Here is a 23,653-nt window from a genome sequence, read left to right as displayed (position 1 = left end):
CCGGCGGCCAATCCTAAACGTCATTGTTGCCGTGTCTCAAACTCTGGCGGCCAATCCTAAACGTCATTGTTACCGTGTATCAAACTCCGGCGGCCAATCATGAATGTTACTGTGAGCAGGTCTCAAACTCAGCTGGCCAATTTTTTTTGGGAAACAGTGAGGAACTGGCCCTCCTGGCCCTTTGAGCCAGGCTGCTCAGCAAATCGCAGATTTAACCATTGCCTAACCTCAGGACAACTTACCTGTGAACCAGTACCTCTTGGGAAACCAGAACAGCCGCAGGAAGGCAGGGGCTTTATAAGGCACTGGTCAGACTGCACTTGAAGTATTCTGGGCAGTTTTTGGGCCCCAAAAGATGTGCTGACATTGGAGAGGGTTCAGAGGAGATTCGCAAGGATGATTCCAGGAATGAAAGGCTTAACACATGAGACGCTCTGGGCCTGTACTCACTGGAATTTAGAAAAATGAGGAGGAGTCTCATTGAAACCTATCAAATATTGAATAAAATGGATGTGATGTTTCCTATAGGGTGTGAGTCTCGGACAAGAGGGCACAGCCTCCGAATAGAGGGACATCCCTTGAGAGCACAGATGAGAAGGAATTTCTTCAGACAGAGAATGGTGAATCATTGTCACAGATGGCTGTGGAGGCCAAGTCATTGTGTATATTTAAAGTGGAGGTTAATGTTTCTTGATTAGTCAGGTTGCAAAAGGTTACGGGGAGAAGGCAGCAAAATGGGGTTGAGAGGGAGAATAAATCAGCCAGGTTAGAATGGTGGAACAGACTTGATGGGCTGAACGGCCTAACTCAGGGCTCAAGCTCATCTGCTCAACCTTAAACATAACTGTCAACAGGTCGGCAAAAGAGCTGGAAACTTTGCGAAGTACGTGCATGTTGAGATTCCAACGTGAGCCAGGCATACTACCTGTCATTTACTGCAGAGGGCGCTACAGAGCCAGGTGGCATGAAAACTGGCTCTTCCACCCAAATCGTCAACGGCAGCTCGTTCCACCCCTCATGGTCCGGCCCATAGCCCTCTAATCCTTTCCTGCCCAAAAGGCCTTTAAGGTGTTAACATTACTGCGTTAACCACTTTCTCGGGCAGCTTGTTCCAAATCAGGGTTTTAGGTAGGGTTAATGCAAGCACACATTTTTCTGCTAAGGATGAGTGAGATTAGAACTAGCGGTCACAGGTTAAGAGTGAAAGGTGAAATATACGAGGGAAAACTTGTTCACTCAGAGGGTGGTGAGAAAGTGGAACGCAAGTGGTGAATGTGGGGGTCAATTTCAATATTTAAGAGAAATTTGGATAGGTACATGGATGGGAGGAGTGTGGAGGTCTATGGTCCAGGTATAATAGGCAAATCAATGGTTCAGCACAGGTTAGATGGGCCGAAGGGCTTGTTTCAGTGTTGTAGTGTTCTATGGCTTTATATGCTGACCCCTCTCTGGATATAAAAGCTGACTGCCGGGTTCTTATTAAATCTCTCTCCTCTCATACTACACCTGTGGCCTCCCCTGACCCATTCCCCACCAGTGGGGAGAGGTCTATGTGCATTCGGCCTTTCTGGAGCCCTCGTGGTTTGAAACGCCTCAGTCTGATGCATCCACCTGAACTGGGTCAGGGATTCATTTTATTTCAAGATTAGCTTTGTTTGTCACATGCTTTACTTGCTAAACCAGATTAAAAAGATCACGGAATCCAGGATGAACTGGTGTTCAGCTCACGACTCCATGAGGTTCACTCGCCTCTGCGTTAAACTGTGTGTCTGTATCCTGCACCCCTCGGTTTCTACTGAACTGACTGTGTCTGTGTCCTGCACCTCTCGGTTTCTACTGAACCGTGTGTCTGTATCCTGCACCCCTCGGTTTCTACTGAACCGTGTGTCTGTATCCTGCACCCCTCGGTTTCTACTGAACCGTGTGTCTGTGTCCTGCACCCCTCGGTTTCTACTGAATGGAGTGTCTGTGTCCTGCACCCCTCGGTTTCTACTGAACTGTGTGTCTGTGTCCTGCACCCCTCGGTTTCTACTGAACCGTGTGTCTGTGTCCTGCACCCCTCGGTTTCTACTGAACTGTGTGTCTGTATCCTGCACCCCTCGGTTACTACTGAACTGTATGTCTGTGTCCTGCACCCCTCGGTTTCTACTGAACTGTGTGTCTGTGTCCTGCACCCCTCGGTTTCTACTGAACCGTGTGTCTGTGTCCTGCACCCCTCGGTTTCTACTGAACTGTGTGTCTGTATCCTGCACCCCTCGGTTTCTCCTGAACCGTGTGTCTGTATCCTGCACCCCTCGGTTTCTACTGAACTGACTGTGTCTGTGTCCTGCACCTCTCGGTTTCTACTGAACCGTGTGTCTGTATCCTGCACCTCTTGGTTTCTACTGAACCGTGTGTCTGTATCCTGCACCCCTCGGTTTCTACTGAACCGTGTGTCTGTGTCCTGCACCCCTTGATTTCTAATGAACCGTGTGTCTGTATCCTGCACCCCTCGGTTTCTACTGAACCGTGTGTCTGTATCCTGCACCTCTCAGTTTCCACTGAACTCTGTGTCTGTGTCCTGCACCCCTTGGTTTCTACTGAACTGTGTGTCTGTGTCCTGCACCCCTCGGTTTCTATTGAACTGTGTGTCTGTGTCCTGCACCCCTCGGTTTCCACTGAACTCTGTGTCTGTGTCCTGCACCCCTCGGTTTCTACTGAACTGCGTGTCTGTATCCTGCACCTCTCGGTTTCCACTGAACCGTGTGTCTGTGTCCTGCACCCCTCGGTTTCTACTGAACTGCGTGTCTGTGTCCTGCACCTCTCGGTTTCCACTGAACTGTGTGTCTGTATCCTGCACCCCTCGGTTTCCACTGAACCGAGTGTCTGTATCCTGCACCCCTCGGTTTCCACTGAACCGTGTGTCTGTGTCCTGCACCCCTCGGTTTCTACTGAACCGTGTGTCTGTGTCCTGCACCTCTCGGTTTCCACTGAACTGTGTGTCTGTATCCTGCACCCCTCGGTTTCCACTGAACCGTGTGTCTGTGTCCTGCACCCCTCGGTTTCTACTGAACTGTGTGTCTGTGTCCTGCACCCCTCGGTTTCTAATGAACCGAGTGTCTGTATCCTGCACCCCTCGGTTTCTACTGAACTGTGTGTCTGTGTCCTGCACCCCTCGGTTTCTACTGAACTGTGTGTCTGTGTCCTGCACCCCTCGGTTTCTACTGAACCGTGTGTCTGTGTCCTGCACCCCTCGGTTTCTACTGAACTGTGTGTCTGTGTCCTGCACCCCTCGGTTTCTACTGAACCGTGTGTCTGTGTCCTGCACCCCTCGGTTTCTAATGAACCGAGTGTCTGTATCCTGCACCCCTCGGTTTCTACTGAACCGTGTGTCTGTATCCTGCACCTCTCGGTTTCTACTGAACTGTGTGTCTGTGTCCTGCACCCCTCGGTTTCTACTGAACTGTGTGTCTGTGTCCTGCACCCCTCGGTTTCTACTGAACTGTGTGTCTGTATCCTGCACCCCTCGGTTTCTACTGAACTGCGTGTCTGTGTCCTGCACCTCTCGGTTTCTCCTGAACTGTGTGTCTGTGTCCTGCACCCCTCGGTTTCTACTGAACCGTGTGTCTGTGTCCTGCACCCCTCGGTTTCTACTGAACCGCGTGTCTGTATCCTGCACCCCTCGGTTTCTACTGAACCGTGTGTCTGTATCCTGCACCCCTCGGTTTCTACTGAACCGTGTGTCTGTATCCTGCACCCCTCGGTTTCTACTGAACTGTGTGTCTGTGTCCTGCACCTCTCGGTTTCTCCTGAACTGTGTGTCTGTATCCTGCACCCCTCGGTTTCTACTGAACCGTGTGTCTGTATCCTGCACCCCTCGGTTTCTACTGAACTGTGTGTCTGTGTCCTGCACCCCTCGGTTTCTACTGAACTGTGTGTCTGTGTCCTGCACCCCTCCGTTTCTACTGAACCGCGTGTCTGTGTCCTGCACCTCTCGGTTTCTACTGAACTGTGTGTCTGTATCCTGCACCCCTCGGTTTCTACTGAACTGACTGTGTCTGTGTCCTGCACCTCTCGGTTTCTCCTGAACTGTGTGTCTGTGTCCTGCACCCCTCGGTTTCTACTGAACCGTGTGTCTGTGTCCTGCACCCCTCGGTTTCTACTGAACCGCGTGTCTGTATCCTGCACCCCTCGGTTTCTACTGAACCGTGTGTCTGTATCCTGCACCCCTCGGTTTCTACTGAACCGTGTGTCTGTATCCTGCACCCCTCGGTTTCTACTGAACTGTGTGTCTGTGTCCTGCACCTCTCGGTTTCTCCTGAACTGTGTGTCTGTATCCTGCACCCCTCGGTTTCTACTGAACCGTGTGTCTGTATCCTGCACCCCTCGGTTTCTACTGAACTGTGTGTCTGTGTCCTGCACCCCTCGGTTTCTACTGAACTGTGTGTCTGTGTCCTGCACCCCTCCGTTTCTACTGAACCGCGTGTCTGTGTCCTGCACCTCTCGGTTTCTACTGAACTGTGTGTCTGTATCCTGCACCCCTCGGTTTCTACTGAACCGTGTGTCTGTGTCCTGCACCCCTCGGTTTCCACTGAACTGACTGTGTCTGTGTCCTGCACACCTCGGTTTCCACTGAACTGTGTGTCTGTGTCCTGCACCCCTCGGTTTCTACTGAACCGTGTGTCTGTGTCCTGCACCCCTCGGTTTCCACTGAACTGACTGTGTCTGTGTCCTGCACACCTCGGTTTCCACTGAACTGTGTGTCTGTGTCCTGCACCCCTCGGTTTCCACTGAACTGACTGTGTCTGTGTCCTGCACCCCTCGGTTTCTACTGAACCGTGTGTCTGTGTCCTGCACCCCTCGGTTTCTATTGAACTGTGTGTCTGTATCCTGCACCCCTCGGTTTCTACTGAACTGTATGTCTGTATCCTGCACCCCTCGGTTTCTACTGAACTGACTGTGTCTGTGTCCTGCACCCCTCGGTTTCTACTGAACCGTGTGTCTGTGTCCTGCACCCCTCGGTTTCTATTGAACTGTGTGTCTGTATCCTGCACCCCTCGGTTTCTACTGAACTGACTGTGTCTGTGTCCTGCACCCCTCGGTTTCTACTGAACCGTGTGTCTGTGTCCTGCACCCCTCGGTTTCTACTGAACCGTGTGTCTGTGTCCTGCACCCCTCGGTTTCTACTGAACTGACTGTGTCTGTGTCCTGCACCCCTCGGTTTCTACTGAACTGTGTGTCTGTGTCCTGCACCCCTCGGTTTCTACTGAACTGTGTGTCTGTATCCTGCACCCCTCGGTTTCTACTGAACCGTGTGTCTGTATCTTGCACCCCTCGGTTTCTACTGAACTGTGTGTCTGTATCCTGCACCCCTCGGTTTCTACTGAACTGTGTGTCTGTATCCTGCACCCCTCGGTTTCTACTGAACCGCGTGTCTGTATCCTGCACCCCTTGGTTTCTACTGAACTGTGTGTCTGTGTCCTGCAACCCTCGGTTTCCACTGAACTGTGTGTCTGTGTCCTGCACCCCTCGGTTTCTACTGAACCGTGTGTCTGTGTCCTGCACCTCTCGGTTTCTACTGAATTGTGTGTCTGTGTCCTGCACCTCTCGGTTTCTACTGAACTGTGTGTCTGTGTCCTGCACCCCTCGGTTTCTACTGAACCGAGTGTCTGTATCCTGCACCCCTCGGTTTCTACTGAATTGTGTGTCTGTATCCTGCACCCCTCGGTTTCTACTGAACTGTGTGTCTGTGTCCTGCACCCCTCGGTTTCTACTGAACCGAGTGTCTGTATCCTGCACCCCTCGGTTTCTACTGAACTGTGTGTCTGTGTCCTGCACCCCTCGGTTTCCACTGAACTGTGTGTCTGTATCCTGCACCCCTCGGTTTCTACTGAACTGTGTGTCTGTGTCCTGCACCCCTCGGTTTCCACTGAACCGTGTGTCTGTGTCCTGCATCCCTCAGTTTCTACTGAACCGTGTGTCTGTGTCCTGCACCCCTCGGTTTCTACTGAACCGTGTGTCTGTGTCCTGCACCCCTCGGTTTCTACTGAACCGAGTGTCTGTATCCTGCACCCCTCGGTTTCCACTGAACCGAGTGTCTGTATCCTGCACCCCTCGGTTTCTACTGAACTGTGTGTCTGTGTCCTGCACCCCTCGGTTTCCACTGAACTGACTGTGTCTGTGTCCTGCACCCCTCGGTTTCTACTGAACCGTGTGTCTGTGTCCTGCACCCCTCGGTTTCTATTGAACTGTGTGTCTGTATCCTGCACCCCTCGGTTTCTACTGAACTGTGTGTCTGTATCCTGCACCCCTCGGTTTCTACTGAACTGTGTGTCTGTATCCTGCACCCCTCGGTTTCTACTGAACCGTGTGTCTGTATCCTGCACCCCTCGGTTTCTACTGAACCGTGTGTCTGTGTCCTGCACCCCTCGGTTTCTATTGAACTGTGTGTCTGTGTCCTGCACCCCTCGGTTTCTACTGAACTGACTGTGTCTGTGTCCTGCACCCCTCGGTTTCTACTGAACCGTGTGTCTGTGTCCTGCACCCCTCGGTTTCTACTGAACCGTGTGTCTGTGTCCTGCACCCCTCGGTTTCTACTGAACTGACTGTGTCTGTGTCCTGCACCCCTCGGTTTCTACTGAACTGTGTGTCTGTGTCCTGCACCCCTCGGTTTCTACTGAACTGTGTGTCTGTGTCCTGCACCCCTCGGTTTCTACTGAACTGTGTGTCTGTGTCCTGCACCCCTCGGTTTCTACTGAACTGTGTGTCTGTGTCCTGCACCCCTCGGTTTCTACTGAACCGTGTGTCTGTATCCTGCACCCCTCGGTTTCTACTGAACTGTGTGTCTGTATCCTGCACCCCTCGGTTTCTACTGAACTGTGTGTCTGTATCCTGCACCCCTCGGTTTCTACTGAACCGCGTGTCTGTATCCTGCACCCCTTGGTTTCTACTGAACTGTGTGTCTGTGTCCTGCACCCCTCGGTTTCCACTGAACTGTGTGTCTGTGTCCTGCACCCCTCGGTTTCAACTGAACCGTGTGTCTGTGTCCTGCACCTCTCGGTTTCTACTGAATTGTGTGTCTGTGTCCTGCACCCCTCGGTTTCTACTGAACTGTGTGTCTGTGTCCTGCACCCCTCGGTTTCTACTGAACCGAGTGTCTGTATCCTGCACCCCTCGGTTTCTACTGAATTGTGTGTCTGTATCCTGCACCCCTCGGTTTCTACTGAACTGTGTGTCTGTGTCCTGCACCCCTCGGTTTCTACTGAACCGAGTGTCTGTATCCTGCACCCCTCGGTTTCTACTGAACTGTGTGTCTGTGTCCTGCACCCCTCGGTTTCCACTGAACTGTGTGTCTGTATCCTGCACCCCTCGGTTTCTACTGAACTGTGTGTCTGTGTCCTGCACCCCTCGGTTTCCACTGAACCGTGTGTCTGTGTCCTGCATCCCTCAGTTTCTACTGAACCGTGTGTCTGTGTCCTGCACCCCTCGGTTTCTACTGAACCGTGTGTCTGTGTCCTGCACCCCTCGGTTTCTACTGAACTGCGTGTCTGTGTCCTGCACCCCTCGGTTTCTACTGAACCGAGTGTCTGTATCCTGCACCCCTCGGTTTCCACTGAACCGAGTGTCTGTATCCTGCACCCCTCGGTTTCCACTGAACCGTGTGTCTGTATCCTGCACCCCTCGGTTTCCACTGAACCGTGTGTCTGTGTCCTGCACCCCTCGGTTTCTACTGAACCGTGTGTCTGTGTCCTGCACCCCTCGGTTTCTACTGAACCGTGTGTCTGTGTCCTGCACCCCTCGGTTTCTACTGAACTGTGTGTCTGTGTCCTGCACCCCTCCGTTTCTACTGAACCATGTGTCTGTGTCCTGCACCCCTCGGTTTCTACTGAACTGTGTGTCTGTGTCCTGCACCCCTCCGTTTCTACTGAACCATGTGTCTGTGTCCTGCACCTCTCGGTTTCTCCTGAACTGTGTGTCTGTGTCCTGCACCCCTCGGTTTCCACTGAACTGACTGTGTCTGTGTCCTGCACCCCTCGGTTTCTACTGAACTGACTGTGTCTGTGTCCTGCACCCCTCGGTTTCTACTGAACCGTGTGTCTGTGTCCTGCACCCCTCGGTTTCTACTGAACTGACTGTGTCTGTGTCCTGCACCCCTCGGTTTCTACTGAACCGTGTGTCTGTGTCCTGCACCCCTCGGTTTCTACTGAACCGTGTGTCTGTGTCCTGCACCCCTCGGTTTCTACTGAACCGTGTGTCTGTGTCCTGCACCCCTCGGTTTCTACTGAACCGTGTGTCTGTATCCTGCACCCCTCGGTTTCTACTGAACCGTGTGTCTGTGTCCTGCACCTCTCGGTTTCTACTGAACTGTGTGTCTGTATCCTGCACCACTCGGTTTCTACTGAACCGTGTGTCTGTGTCCTGCACCCCTCGGTTTCTACTGAACTGACTGTGTCTGTGTCCTGCACCCCTCGGTTTCTACTGAACCGTGTGTCTGTGTCCTGCACCCCTCGGTTTCTACTGAACCGTGTGTCTGTGTCCTGCACCCCTCGGTTTCTACTGAACCGTGTGTCTGTGTCCTGCACCCCTCGGTTTCTACTGAACTGTGTGTCTGTATCCTGCACCCCTCGGTTTCTACTGAACCGTGTGTCTGTATCCTGCACCCCTCGGTTTCTACTGAACTCTGTGTCTGTATCCTGCACCCCTCGGTTTCTACTGAACTCTGTGTCTGTATCTTGCACCCCTCGGTTTCTACTGAACTCTGTGTCTGTGTCCTGCACCCCTCGGTTTCTACTGAACCCTGTGTCTGTATCCTGCACCCCTCGGTTTCTACTGAACCGTGTGTCTGTGTCCTGCACCCCTCGGTTTCTACTGAACCGTGTGTCTGTATCCTGCACCCCTCGGTTTCTACTGAACTGTGTGTCTGTGTCCTGCACCCCTCGGTTTCTACTGAACTGTGTGTCTGTGTCCTGCACCCCTCGGTTTCTACTGAACTGTGTGTCTGTGTCCTGCACCCCTCGGTTTCCACTGAACCGTGTGTCTGTGTCCTGCACCCCTCGGTTTCTACTGAACCGCGTGTCTGTGTCCTGCACCCCTCGGTTTCTACTGAACCGAGTGTCTGTGTCCTGCACCCCTCGGTTTCTACTGAACCGAGTGTCTGTGTCCTGCACCCCTCGGTTTCTACTGAACTGCGTGTCTGTGTCCTGCACCTCTCGGTTTCTACTGAACTGCGTGTCTGTGTCCTGCAACTCTCGGTTTCTCCTGAACTGTGTGTCTGTGTCCTGCACCCCTCTGTTTCTACTGAACCGAGTGTCTGTATCCTGCACCCCTCGGTTTCTACTGAATTGTGTGTCTGTGTCCTGCACCTCTCGGTTTCTCCTGAACTGTGTGTCTGTGTCCTGCACCCCTCGGTTTCTACTGAACCGAGTGTCTGTATCCTGCACCACTCGGTTTCTACTGAACCGTGTGTCTGTGTCCTGCACCCCTCGGTTTCTACTGAACCATGTGTCTGTGTCCTGCACCCCTCGGTTTCTACTGAACCGAGTGTCTGTGTCCTGCACCCCTCGGTTTCCACTGAACTGTGTGTCTGTGTCCTGCACCCCTCGGTTTCTACTGAACCGTGTGTCTGTGTCCTGCATCCCTCGGTTTCTACTGAACTGTGTGTCTGTGTCCTGCACCCCTCGGTTTCTACTGAACTGTATGTCTGTATCCTGCACCCCTCGGTTTCTACTGAACTGTGTGTCTGTATCCTGCACCCCTCGGTTTCTACTGAACCGCGTGTCTGTATCCTGCACCCCTCGGTTTCTACTGAACTGTGTGTCTGTATCCTGCACCCCTCGGTTTCTACTGAACTGTGTGTCTGTGTCCTGCACCCCTCGGTTTCTACTGAACTGACTGTGTCTGTGTCCTGCACCCCTCGGTTTCTACTGAACCGTGTGTCTGTGTCCTGCATCCCTCGGTTTCTACTGCACCGTGTGTCTGTGTCCTGCACCCCTCGGTTTCTATTGAAATGTGTGTCTGTGTCCTGCACCCCTCGGTTTCTACTGAACCGTGTGTCTGTATCCTGCACCCCTCGGTTTCTACTGAACCGAGTGTCTGTATCCTGCACCCCTCGGTTTCTACTGAACCGTGTGTCTGTATTCTGCACCCCTCGGTTTCTACTGAACTCTGTGTCTGTATCCTGCACCCCTCGGTTTCTACTGAACTGTGTGTCTGTATCCTGCACCCCTCGGTTTCTACTGAACCGTGTGTCTGTATCCTGCACCCCTCGGTTTCTACTGAACTCTGTGTCTGTATCCTGCACCCCTCGGTTTCTACTGAACTCTGTGTCTGTATCCTGCACCCCTCGGTTTCTACTGAACTCTGTGTCTGTGTCCTGCACCCCTCGGTTTCTACTGAACTCTGTGTCTGTATCCTGCACCCCTCGGTTTCTACTGAACTCTGTGTCTGTGTCCTGCACCCCTCGGTTTCTACTGAACTCTGTGTCTGTGTCCTGCACCCCTCGGTTTCTACTGAACCCTGTGTCTGTATCCTGCACCCCTCGGTTTCTACTGAACCGTGTGTCTGTGTCCTGCACCCCTCGGTTTCTACTGAACTGTGTGTCTGTGTCCTGCACCCCTCGGTTTCTACTGAACTGTGTGTCTGTGTCCTGCACCCCTCGGTTTCTACTGAACTGTGTGTCTGTGTCCTGCACCTCTCGGTTTCCACTGAACCGCGTGTCTGTGTCCTGCACCCCTCGGTTTCTACTGAACCGAGTGTCTGTGTCCTGCACCCCTCGGTTTCTACTGAACCGCGTGTCTGTGTCCTGCACCCCTCGGTTTCTACTGAACCGTGTGTCTGTGTCCTGCACCTCTCGGTTTCTCCTGAACTGTGTGTCTGTGTCCTGCACCCCTCGGTTTCTACTGAACTGCGTGTCTGTGTCCTGCACCTCTCGGTTTCTCCTGAACTGTGTGTCTGTGTCCTGCACCCCTCGGTTTCTACTGAATTGTGTGTCTGTGTCCTGCACCCCTCGGTTTCCACTGAACTGACTGTGTCTGTGTCCTGCACCCCTCGGTTTCCACTGAACTGACTGTGTCTGTGTCCTGCACCCCTTGGTTTCTACTGAACCGTGTGTCTGTGTCCTGCACCTCTCGGTTTCTCCTGAACTGTGTGTCTGTGTCCTGCACCCCTCGGTTTCTACTGAACCGTGTGTCTGTGTCCTGCACCCCTCGGTTTCTACTGAACCGAGTGTCTGTGTCCTGCACCCCTCGGTTTCTACTGAACCGTGTGTCTGTGTCCTGCACCTCTCGGTTTCCACTGAACTGTGTGTCTGTGTCCTGCACCCCTCGGTTTCTACTGAACCGTGTGTCTGTGTCCTGCACCCCTCGGTTTCTACTGAACCGTGTGTCTGTGTCCTGCACCCCTCGGTTTCTACTGAACTGTGTGTCTGTGTCCTGCACCCCTCGGTTTCTACTGAACTGTGTGTCTGTGTCCTGCACCCCTCGGTTTCCACTGAACCGTGTGTCTGTGTCCTGCACCTCTCGGTTTCTCCTGAACTGTGTGTCTGTGTCCTGCACCCCTCGGTTTCTACTGAACCGTGTGTCTGTGTCCTGCACCCCTCGGTTTCTACTGAACCGAGTGTCTGTGTCCTGCATCCCTCGGTTTCTACTGAACTGTGTGTCTGTGTCCTGCACCCCTCGGTTTCCACTGAACCGTGTGTCTGTGTCCTGCATCCCTCGGTTTCTACTGAACTGACTGTGTCTGTGTCCTGCACCCCTCGGTTTCTACTGAACTGTGTGTCTGTGTCCTGCACCCCTCGGTTTCCACTGAACCGTGTGTCTGTGTCCTGCATCCCTCGGTTTCTACTGAACTGTGTGTCTGTGTCCTGCACCCCTCGGTTTCTACTGAACTGTATGTCTGTGTCCTGCACCCCTCGGTTTCTACTGAACTGACTGTGTCTGTGTCCTGCACCCCTCGGTTTCTACTGAACCGTGTGTCTGTGTCCTGCACCCCTCGGTTTCTACTGAACCGTGTGTCTGTATCCTGCACCCCTCGGTTTCTACTGAACTCTGTGTCTGTATCCTGCACCTCTCGGTTTCTACTGAACCGTGTGTCTGTGTCCTGCACCCCTCGGTTTCTATTGAACTGTGTGTCTGTGTCCTGCACCCCTCGGTTTCTACTGAACCGTGTGTCTGTATCCTGCACCCCTCGGTTTCTACTGAACTGTGTGTCTGTATCCTGCACCCCTCGGTTTCTACTGAACTGTGTGTCTGTATCCTGCACCCCTCGGTTTCTACTGAACCGCGTGTCTGTATCCTGCACCCCTCGGATCCTACTGAACTGTGTGTCTGTGTCCTGCACCCCTCGGTTTCTACTGAACCGCGTGTCTGTATCCTGCACCCCTCGGTTTCTACTGAACTGTGTGTCTGTGTCCTGCACCCCTCGTTTTCTACTGAATTGTGTGTCTGTGTCCTGCACCCCTCGGTTTCTACTGAATGGAGTGTCTGTGTCCTGCACCCCTCGGTTTCTACTGAACTGTGTGTCTGTGTCCTGCACCCCTCGGTTTCTACTGAACCGTGTGTCTGTGTCCTGCACCCCTCGGTTTCTACTGAACTGTTTGTCTGTGTCCTGCACCCCTCGGTTTCTACTGAACCGTGTGTCTGTGTCCTGCACCCCTCGGTTTCTACTGAACTGTGTGTCTGTGTCCTGCACCCCTCGGTTTCTACTGAACCGCGTGTCTGTATCCTGCACCTCTCGGTTTCTACTGAACCGTGTGTCTGTGTCCTGCACCCCTCGGTTTCTACTGAACTGTGTGTCTGTGTCCTGCACCCCTCGGTTTCTACTGAATTGTGTGTCTGTGTCCTGCACCCCTCGGTTTCTACTGAATGGAGTGTCTGTGTCCTGCACCCCTCGGTTTCTACTGAACCGTGTGTCTGTATCCTGCACCCCTCGGTTTCTACGGAATTGTGTGTCTGTGTCCTGCACCCCTCGGTTTCTACTGAACTGCGTGTCTGTGTCCTGCACCCCTCGGTTTCTACTGAACCGTGTGTCTGTGTCCTGCACCCCTCGGTTTCTACTGAACCGAGTGTCTGTATCCTGCACCCCTCGGTTTCTACTGAACTGTGTGTCTGTGTCCTGCACCCCTCGGTTTCTACTGAACCGAGTGTCTGTGTCCTGCAGCCCTCGGTTTCTACTGAACCGAGTGTCTGTATCCTGCACCCCTCGGTTTCTACTGAACCGTGTGTCTGTGTCCTGCACCTCTCGGTTTCTACTGAACTGTGTGTCTGTGTCCTGCACCCCTCGGTTTCTACTGAACCGTGTGTCTGTGTCCTGCACCCCTCGGTTTCTACTGAACTGACTGTGTCTGTGTCCTGCACCCCTCGGTTTCTACTGAACCGTGTGTCTGTGTCCTGCACCCCTCGGTTTCTACTGAACCGTGTGTCTGTGTCCTGCACCCCTCGGTTTCTATTGAACTGTGTGTCTGTGTCCTGCACCCCTCGGTTTCTACTGAACCGTGTGTCTGTGTCCTGCACCCCTCGGTTTCTATTGAACTGTGTGTCTGTGTCCTGCACCCCTCGGTTTCTATTGAACTGTGTGTCTGTATCCTGCACCCCTCGGTTTCTACTGAACCGAGTGTCTGTATCCTGCACCCCTCGGTTTCTACTGAACTGTGTGTCTGTATCCTGCACCCCTCGGTTTCTACTGAACCGTGTGTCTGTATCCTGCACCCCTCGGTTTCTACTGAACTCTGTGTCTGTATCCTGCACCCCTCGGTTTCTACTGAACCGTGTGTCTGTATCCTGCACCCCTCGGTTTCTACTGAACTCTGTGTCTGTATCCTGCACCCCTCGGTTTCTACTGAACCGTGTGTCTGTATCCTGCACCCCTCGGTTTCTACTGAACTCTGTGTCTGTATCCTGCACCCCTCGGTTTCTACTGAACCGTGTGTCTGTGTCCTGCACCCCTCGGTTTCTACTGAACTCTGTGTCTGTGTCCTGCACCCCTCGGTTTCTACTGAACTCTGTGTCTGTATCCTGCACCCCTCGGTTTCTACTGAACCGTGTGTCTGTATCCTGCACCCCTCGGTTTCCACTGAACCACGTGTCTGTGTCCTGCACCCCTCGGTTTCCACTGAACCGCGTGTCTGTGTCCTGCACCCCTCGGTTTCTACTGAACCGAGTGTCTGTGTCCTGCACCCCTCGGTTTCTACTGAACTGCGTGTCTGTGTCCTGCACCTCTCGGTTTCTCCTGAACTGTGTCTCTGTGTCCTGCACCCCTCGGTTTCTACTGAACCGAGTGTCTGTATCCTGCACCCCTCGGTTTCCACTGAACTGACTGTGTCTGTGTCCTGCACCTCTCGGTTTCTCCTGAACTGTGTGTCTGTGTCCTGCACCCCTCGGTTTCTACTGAACCGAGTGTCTGTATCCTGCACCCCTCGGTTTCTACTGAACCGTGTGTCTGTGTCCTGCACCCCTCGGTTTCCACTGAACCGTGTGTCTGTGTCCTGCATCCCTCGGTTTCTACTGAACTGTGTGTCTGTGTCCTGCACCCCTCGGTTTCTACTGAACTGTATGTCTGTATCCTGCACCCCTCGGTTTCTACTGAACTGACTGTGTCTGTGTCCTGCACCCCTCGGTTTCTACTGAACTGTGTGTCTGTATCCTGCACCCCTCGGTTTCTACTGAACTGTATGTCTGTATCCTGCACCCCTCGGTTTCCACTGAACTGTGTGTCTGTATCCTGCACCCCTCGGTTTCTACTGAACCGCGTGTCTGTATCCTGCACCCCTCGGTTTCTACTGAACTGTGTGTCTGTGTCCTGCACCCCTCGGTTTCTACTGAACTGTGTGTCTGTATCCTGCACCCCTCGGTTTCTACTGAACTGTGTGTCTGTGTCCTGCACCCCTCGGTTTCTACTGAACCGTGTGTCTGTGTCCTGCACCCCTCGGTTTCCACTGAACCGAGTGTCTGTATCCTGCACCCCTCGGTTTCTACTGAACCGCGTGTCTGTATCCTGCACCCCTCGGTTTCTACTGAACTGTGTGTCTGTATCCTGCACCCCTCGGTTTCTACTGAACCGCGTGTCTGTATCCTGCACCCCTCGGTTTCTACTGAACTGACTGTGTCTGTGTCCTGCACCCCTCGGTTTCTACTGAACCGCGTGTCTGTATCCTGCACCCCTCGGTTTCTACTGAACTGTGTGTCTGTGTCCTGCACCCCTCGGTTTCTACTGAACTGTGTGTCTGTGTCCTGCACCCCTCGGTTTCTACTGAATGGAGTGTCTGTGTCCTGCACCCCTCGGTTTCTACTGAACCGTGTGTCTGTGTCCTGCACCCCTCGGTTTCTACTGAACCGTGTGTCTGTGTCCTGCACCCCTCGGTTTCTACTGAACTGTGTGTCTGTGTCCTGCACCCCTCGGTTTCTACTGAACTGTGTGTCTGTGTCCTGCACCCCTCGGTTTCTACTGAACCGAGTGTCTGTATCCTGTACCCCTCGGTTTCTACTGAATTGTGTGTCTGTGTCCTGCACCCCTCGGTTTCTACTGAATGGAGTGTCTGTGTCCTGCACCCCTCGGTTTCTACTGAACCGTGTGTCTGTATCCTGCACCCCTCGGTTTCTACTGAATTGTGTGTCTGTGTCCTGCACCCCTCGGTTTCTACTGAATTGTGTGTCTGTGTCCTGCACCCCTCGGTTTCTACTGAACCGTGTGTCTGTGTCCTGCACCCCTCGGTTTCTACTGAACTGTGTGTCTGTGTCCTGCACCCCTCGGTTTCTACTGAACCGAGTGTCTGTATCCTGTACCCCTCGGTTTCTACTGAATTGTGTGTCTGTGTCCTGCACCCCTCGGTTTCTACTGAACTGCGTGTCTGTGTCCTGCACCCCTCGGTTTCTACTGAACCGAGTGTCTGTGTCCTGCACCCCTCGGTTTCTACTGAACTGCGTGTCTGTGTCCTGCACCTCTCGGTTTCTCCTGAACTGTGTGTCTGTGTCCTGCACCCCTCGGTTTCTACTGAACCGAGTGTCTGTATCCTGCACCCCTCGGTTTCTACTGAATTGTGTGTCTGTGTCCTGCACCCCTCGGTTTCCACTGAACTGACTGTGTCTGTGTCCTGCACCTCTCGGTTTCTCCTGAACTGTGTGTCTGTGTCCTGCACCCCTCGGTTTCTACTGAACCGAGTGTCTGTATCCTGCACCCCTCGGTTTCTACTGAACTGTGTGTCTGTGTCCTGCACCCCTCGGTTTCCACTGAACCGTGTGTCTGTGTCCTGCATCCCTCGGTTTCTACTGAACTGTATGTCTGTATCCTGCACCCCTCGGTTTCTACTGAACTGACTGTGTCTGTGTCCTGCACCCCTCGGTTTCTACTGAACCGTGTGTCTGTGTCCTGCACCCCTCGGTTTCTACTGAACCGTGTGTCTGTGTCCTGCACCCCTCGGTTTCTACTGAAACGTGTGTCTGTATCCTGCACCCCTCGGTTTCTATTGAACTGTGTGTCTGTGTCCTGCACCCCTCGGTTTCTACTGAACTGTGTGTCTGTATCCTGCACCCCTCGGTTTCTACTGAACTGTATGTCTGTATCCTGCACCCCTCGGTTTCCACTGAACTGTGTGTCTGTATCCTGCACCCCTCGGTTTCTACTGAACTGTGTGTCTGTATCCTGCACCCCTCGGTTTCTACTGAACTGTGTGTCTGTGTCCTGCACCCCTCGGTTTCTACTGAACTGTGTGTCTGTATCCTGCACCCCTCGGTTTCTACTGAACCGCGTGTCTGTATCCTGCACCCCTCGGTTTCTACTGAATGGAGTGTCTGTGTCCTGCACCCCTCGGTTTCTAATGAACCGAGTGTCTGTATCCTGCACCCCTCGGTTTCTACTGAACCGAGTGTCTGTGTCCTGCAGCCCTCGGTTTCTACTGAACTCCGTGTCTGTGTCCTGCACCCCTCGGTTTCCAGGACCGGCTGAAACACGGAACTGACTGTGGACTCACTTTCAGAGACTCTGCAGTTCATGCTACTTGTTTACATAGAAACATAGAAAACCTACAGCATAATACTGGCTCTTCAGCCCACAATGCTGTGCTGAACATCTCCCTACCTTAGAAATTACCTAGGGTCACCCATAGCCCTCTATTTTTCTAAGCTCCATGTACCTATCCAGGAGTCTCTTAAAAGACCCTATCGTATTCGCCTCCACCACTGTCGCCAGCAGCCCATTCCACACACTCACCACTCTCTGCGTAAAAAACTTACCACGACATCTCCTCTGTACCTACTTCTAAGCACCTTAAACCTGTGCCCTCTTGTGGCAACCATTTCAGCTCTGGGGAAAAGCTTCTGACTATCCACACGATCAATGCCTCTCATCATCTTATATACCTCTATCAGGTCACCTCTAATCCTCTGTCGCTCCAAGGAGAAAAGGCCGAGTTCATTCAACCTATTCTCATAAGGCATGTTCCCCAATCCAGGCAACACCCTTGTAAATCTCCACTGCACCTTTTCTATGATTTCCATATCATTCCTGTAGTGAGGTAACCAGAACTGAGCACAGTACTCCAAGTGGGGTCTGACCAGGGTCCTACATAGCTGCAACATTACCTCTCGGCTCTTAAACTCAATCCCAGAGTTGATGAAGGCCAATACACCGTATGCCTTCTTAACCACAGTGTCAACCTGTGCAGCAGCTTTGAGTGTCCTGTGGACTCAGGCCCCAAGATCCCTCCGATCCTCCACACTGCCAAGAGTCTTACCATTAATACTGTATTCTGCCATCATATTTGACCTACCAAAATGAACCACTTCACACTTAACTGGGTTGAACTCCATCTGCCACTTAGCCCAGTTTTGCATCCTATCCTAGTCCCGCTATAAACTCTGACAGCCCTCCACACTATCCACAATACCTCCAACCTTAGTGTTATCAGCAAACTTACTAACCCATCCGTCCACTTCCTCATCCACGTCATTTATAAAAATCACGAAGAGTAGGGGTCCTGGAGCAGATCCCTAAGGCACACCCCACAGCCTGGAGTATATCCCATTTGGTCCAACTTATCCAACTTGATGCTTTCCAAAAGCACCAGCACATCCTCTTCCTTAATATCTACATGCTCAAGCTTTTCAGTCCGCTATAAGTCATCCCTACCATCGCCATTCTTTAAGTAACTCAGCTACCTCATCTGGTTCCATACACACTTTTCCACTGTCACACTTGATTGGTCCTATTCTCTCACATCTTATTCTTTTGCCCTTCACATGCTTGTAGAATGCCTTAATCCTTTCCTTAATCCTGCTCACCAAGGCCTTCTCATGGCCCCTTCTGGCTCTCCTCACTTCATTCTTAAGCTCCTTCCTGCTAGCCTTATAATTTTCTAGATCTCTATCATTACCTAGCTCTCTGAACCTTTCGTAAGCTTTTCTTTTCTTCTTGACTAAACTTTCAACTGCCTTTGTACACCATGGTTCCTGTACCCTACCATCCTTTCCCTGTCTCATTGGAACATACCTATGCAGAACGTCACGCAAATATCCCCTGAACATCTGTCACATTTCTGTCGTACATTTCCCCAAGAACATCTGTTCCCAATTTCCTGCCTGATAGCCTCACATTTCTCCTACTCCAATTAAGCGATTTTCTAACTTGTCTGTTTCTATCCCTCTAACGCTATGGTAAAGGAGATAGAATTGTGATCACTATCTCCAAATTGCTCTTCCACTGAGAGACCTGTCACCTGTCCAGGTTCATTTCTCAATACCAGATCAAGTACAGTCTCTCCTCTTGTAGGCTTATCTACTTATTGTGTCAGGAAACCTTCTTGAACACCCTAACAAACTCCACCCCATCTGAACCCCCCTCTAGAGAGATGCCAATCGATATTTGGGAAATTAAAATCTCCCACCACAATGACCGTTATTATTACACCTTTCCAGAATCTGTCTCCTTATCTGCTCCTCGTTGTCCCTGTTACTATTGGGTGGTCTATGAAAAACACCCAGTAGAGTTATTGACCTCTTCTTGTTCCTAACTTCCACCCACAGAGACTCCGTAGACAATCCCTCCATGACTTCCACCTTTTCTGGAGCTGTGACACTATCTCTGATCAACAGTGCCACGCCTCCATCTCTTTTGCCTCCCTCCCTGTCTTTTCTGAAACACCTAAAGCCTGGCACTCTAAGTAGCCATTCCTGCTCCTGAGCCATCCAAGTCTCTGTAATGGCCACAACATCACAGCTCCAAGTACTGATCCACACTCTAAGCTCATCCGCTTCTCTATCACCTGCCTATCCTCCCTCTCACACTATCTAAAAGCTTGCTCGATTTGTGAGCCAACCGCTTCTTCCTTTGTCTCTTCAGTTCAGTTCCCACCCCCCAGCAGTTCTAGTTCAAACTCTCCCCAACAGCCTCAGCAAACCTCTGTGCCGGGATATTAGTCCCCCTGGGATTCAAGTCCAGCCCTTCTTGTACAGGTTCTTATTGTTTGCACAATTTGTTGTTATTTCGCACATTGAGTGTTTGATGTGCTTTGTTGTGTGGGTTTTTTAAATTGTGTTTCTCTGTTTTGAATGGAGACAACTCTCAAGATTGCGTATAATATACAAATGTTGAACTTCCTCCTGTCGAAGCAAACAGTGAAAAGCGTCGTTTGCATCAAATCAGCGAGACATCTGTCAATCACACAGAAAGCACTGGGGCCATGGTCAAACCCAGGGCAGCGAATCCACCTGACGGGAACGGATGTGTTCGGAAAACCTGTCATTACTCTCACCTGGATATCTACATCTGCTCCCGAGTTCAGCAGGACTTGTGCCATGGCCTCATCCCCATTGCTGGCTGCATACATCAACGGTGTCATTCCCTGGCGGGTCAGAAAGCACTAGGTTAATAATGAGCTTCGAGACCAGGTGCCTGCGTGCCCAGTGACTCCGGGCACAAGACAGCGGCAAACCTGAATGAAAAACACAAAGTACTGGCACTGCACACAGCCGACCGATGCAACTGCCTGCCGGATCCTGCTCCCGGGAGGCAGACAGCTCTGCCTGGTTTAACCTACACATCAGGAAAGAGGATTAAGTAATTAGCACATGGGAGCTGCCTTTTTTAGCTCTTCAGAAAAGTTGGAAGTTCAAAAGTAAATGTATTTATGGAAAATAGCCAATAATATCATGAAGGATCCCAGTCATCTGGCTCACAGACTGTCTGTCCCATCCCATCAGGGAGGAGGCTACGTAGCGTCCACGTCAGGACCACCAGACTCATATACAGACACTCCTGCATCTAACGACACTTTATGAGCAGAAAATCAATGTATGTAAGCTATCTTACGTATTTATATTTATTGCGTTTTTTTATTGCTGTCTTCTTTATCTTGTTGTGTTTCTTCTTTATGCTGCATTGGATCCAGAGTAACAATCATTTCATTCTCCTTTACACGTGTACTGGAAATGACGTTACACAATCTTCAATCCCGAATCATTGAATTATCTATATGTTTCCATACACTACCTTGAGATTCATTTTCTTGCGAATCTTCACAGTAAGACAAAGAAATACAACAGAATTTGTGAAAAACTGGCAAACAGCCAGTGGGCAAAAGACAAATCACAAAACTCTGCAAAAGTCTTAGACACATGCAAAGCAATTCTGTAAAGTGAGGCCACTTTAGTTTTGAAATATCAAAAAACTTACTATATAGAACAAAATCTATCAAAATAAACAAAGAGTGAAAAATGAAATGAAATCAATATCTGGTGTGACCACCCTTTTTGCTTTCTAAACTGCATGAATTCTCTTTGGTATAGGGTTTTATAAGAAAATTGGCTGGTAGATTGTTGCAAGCTCCACTGCGGACCAGACAGGCTCGATGTTGGGATCAGGGCTCTGTGGAGGCCACCTCATCTGTTACAGAACTGTCTTCTTTTTGCTGAAGAATCTCACTCTCTCTCACTGGATATATCTATACACACACAGATATATGAGATAATAGAATAACTGAGTATATGAGATGCAAAGATTTGCATTCCTGGAGAGTGAGTCTATAGGTTGTGCAATCAAGGTGAGTGAAGTTATCCACGCTGAAGTTTGAGGGGTAATCGCTGTTGTAGGTCCAGAGGCTCCTGTGCCCCCCTCCCGGATGGCAGCAGCAAAAACGAGAGTGTGCCTCGATGGTGAGAATCCTTGATAATGGATGCTGCTTTCCTGCGACCGAGACACAACACTGTAACAGGACCTTCCTGCCCAACAATCCTGTCCTGCCCAATACACGTGACCAATTAACTGTGCTGGCATTGGAGAGGGTCCAGAGGAGGTTCACAAGAATGATTCCATGAATGAAAGGGTTAACGTACGAGGGGCATTTGATGCCTCTGGGGCTGTATTCACTGGAGTTTGGAAGAATGACGGGGGTTGGGGTATCTCAGTGAGTATTGAAAGGCCTAGGTAGAGTGGATGTGGAGGGGATGCTTCCTATACTGGGGGAGTCTAGGACCAGAGGGCACAGCCTAAGAATAGCAGGATGTCCCTTTGCAACAAAGATAAGGAGGAATTTCCTTAGCCAGAGGGTGGCAAATCTGTGTAATCCTTTACCACAGACAGCTGTTGAGACCAAATCATCGGGTACATTTAAAGTGGAGGTTGATAAGATTCCTGATTAGTCAGGGTGTGAAAGCTTACATGGAAAAGGCAGGAGAATAGGGCTGAGAGGGAAAATAAATCAGACATGATAGAATACCGAAAAAGACTCGATGGGCCAAATGGTCTAATTCTGCTCCTACGTCTTATGATCTTAACCTGCTAACTGGTGCATCTTTGGACTGTGGGAGGAAACCAGAGCACCTGGAGGAAACCCACACAGTCACGGAGAGAACATATAATCTCCATACAGACGGCGACAGGACTTGAACCAGTGTCGCTGGTGCTGTGACCACTGCACGACTGCACCACCCCCTCTCCGTAGGAGCCCGCTTGTCTGTGCGGTGTCCACGGGCAAAGGTCTGGTGAATATTGGTTTTGGGTGTCAGACTCAAGTGCACACAATGTGAGTGACGTCACATCCGTGTAAAACGACTCAGTGCGGGGCAAGTGAACGGGAACGGCGTGAGACCAGGACGTTCCACACGGAGACGAACAAGAGAATACAAGTCATCCGTGGAGACTGCAGACTCAAAAATAGCACGTTGACACATAACGTGGCGGTTTATCTTCATCAGTAGACATTGGGCGTGTCAGCAAACACACAAGCAGCAACAGCAAAACCAGAACAACAGCTCAGCACATCCCTCCCTCACACGCTCCCCTCCCCCCAACACAGCTCAGCCGCAGCAGCTCGAAGCTTCTGAACTCAGGTCTTTAGATCTACCTACAGGAAAGTTACCAATAACACTACAGATAAAATTTACAAGGATGTTGCCGAGACTTGAGGACCAGAGTTCCAGGGAAAGGTTGAATACACCCATAGAACTAACAGCACAGAAACAGGCCTTTGGGCCCTTCTTGGCTGTGCCGAACCATTTTCCTGCCTAGTCCCACTGACCTGCATATCCCTCCATACCTCTCTCATCCACATCCCTGTCCAAGTTTTTCTTAAATGTTAAAAGTGAGTTTGTATTTACCACTTCATCTGGCAGCTCATTCCACACTCCCACCACTCTCTGCATGAAGAAGCCCCCACCGTTCCCCTTAAGCTCTTCCCCCTTCACCCTTAACCCATGTCCTCTGGTTTTTCTCTCCCCTGGCCTCAGTGGAAAAAGCCTGCTTGCATTCACTCTATCTATAGGTTAGGACTTCATTCCCTGGAGCGTAGAAGATTGAGGAGAGATTTGATTGACCTTTACAAAATTGTGAAGGGTATAGATAGGGTAAATGCAAGCAGGCTTTTTCCACTAAGGTTGGATGGGACAACTAGAGGTCATGGGTTAAGAGTGAAAGGTGAAATGTTTAAGGGAACCTGAGGGGAGCTTCTTCACTCAGGCTGTGTTGAGGGTGTGAAATAAGCTGCCAGTGTGAGTGGTGGACGTGGGTTCAATTTCAACATTTAAGAGACATTTGGATAGGTGCATGGATGGTAGGGGTATGAAGGGCTACAGTCTGAGCGCAGGTCGATGGGACTAAGCAGATTCATGTCTCGCACTGGCCAGAAGGGCCAAAGGGCCTGTTTCTGTGCTGTAGTGTTCTATGACTCTGTAACTCCAACCTCCAGACGAGTCAAATTCAGTTCTTCACTTTTCAGTTTCAACCTCCAAACTTTCTGACCTCTGAGGCCTCTGATTTCAACCTGCAGGCTTTACCAATCTCTGGGTATTGACCCCAGTACTTACCGCTCACATGCAATGTCTCGATCTCTTGTCTCGATGATCTCTGGTTTCAACCCCAGGGGTTGCCAAAGGAATCAGGACTTGCCAACTGACCTCTGTGGGCCTCCAAAGCCTTGCCTTGTGCCCTTAACTCCTGGTGGAGTCGTCGGGGCGCCACCATGACAAGCTTTTCAACAGTTTGTTCCATCCGTTGTGGTTGTGTGCCACAGCCTGGGTCACTGCAAATGTTTCCCTGTCCATTCTTTAATGTTGTCCGTCCATCTGTTCCTCTGTCTGCCTCTCCATCTTTTCCACTCCACAGTTCCTTGTAGAACGGTCTTTGCAAGGCCACTGGATCTTGTTACGTGGCCATACCTTCTCAGCTTTCTTTTCTTCACTGTTGTGAGGTCTTC

General features: G+C 51.3%; 1 protein-coding gene across 1 annotated transcript in view; it reads right to left on the bottom strand.

Annotated features, from left to right (window-relative positions):
- The window catches only part of LOC132395751 (ankyrin repeat and BTB/POZ domain-containing protein 3-like), a 75,172-nt gene that overhangs the window by 23,044 nt on the left and 28,475 nt on the right, over nt 1–23,653 (bottom strand). The window contains exon 6 of the mRNA XM_059972730.1: nt 19,718–19,807. Within this exon, the coding sequence (XP_059828713.1) occupies nt 19,718–19,807 (90 nt within the window). The remainder of the gene's footprint in view (nt 1–19,717; nt 19,808–23,653) is intronic.

The sequence above is a fragment of the Hypanus sabinus genome, chromosome 6 (genome assembly GCF_030144855.1).
Source record: "Hypanus sabinus isolate sHypSab1 chromosome 6, sHypSab1.hap1, whole genome shotgun sequence".
In the NCBI taxonomy this organism is placed as follows: Eukaryota; Metazoa; Chordata; class Chondrichthyes; order Myliobatiformes; family Dasyatidae; genus Hypanus; species Hypanus sabinus.
The sequence above is the reverse complement of the archived record's forward strand: the minus strand, read 5'-3'. Positions and strand labels throughout refer to the sequence as shown.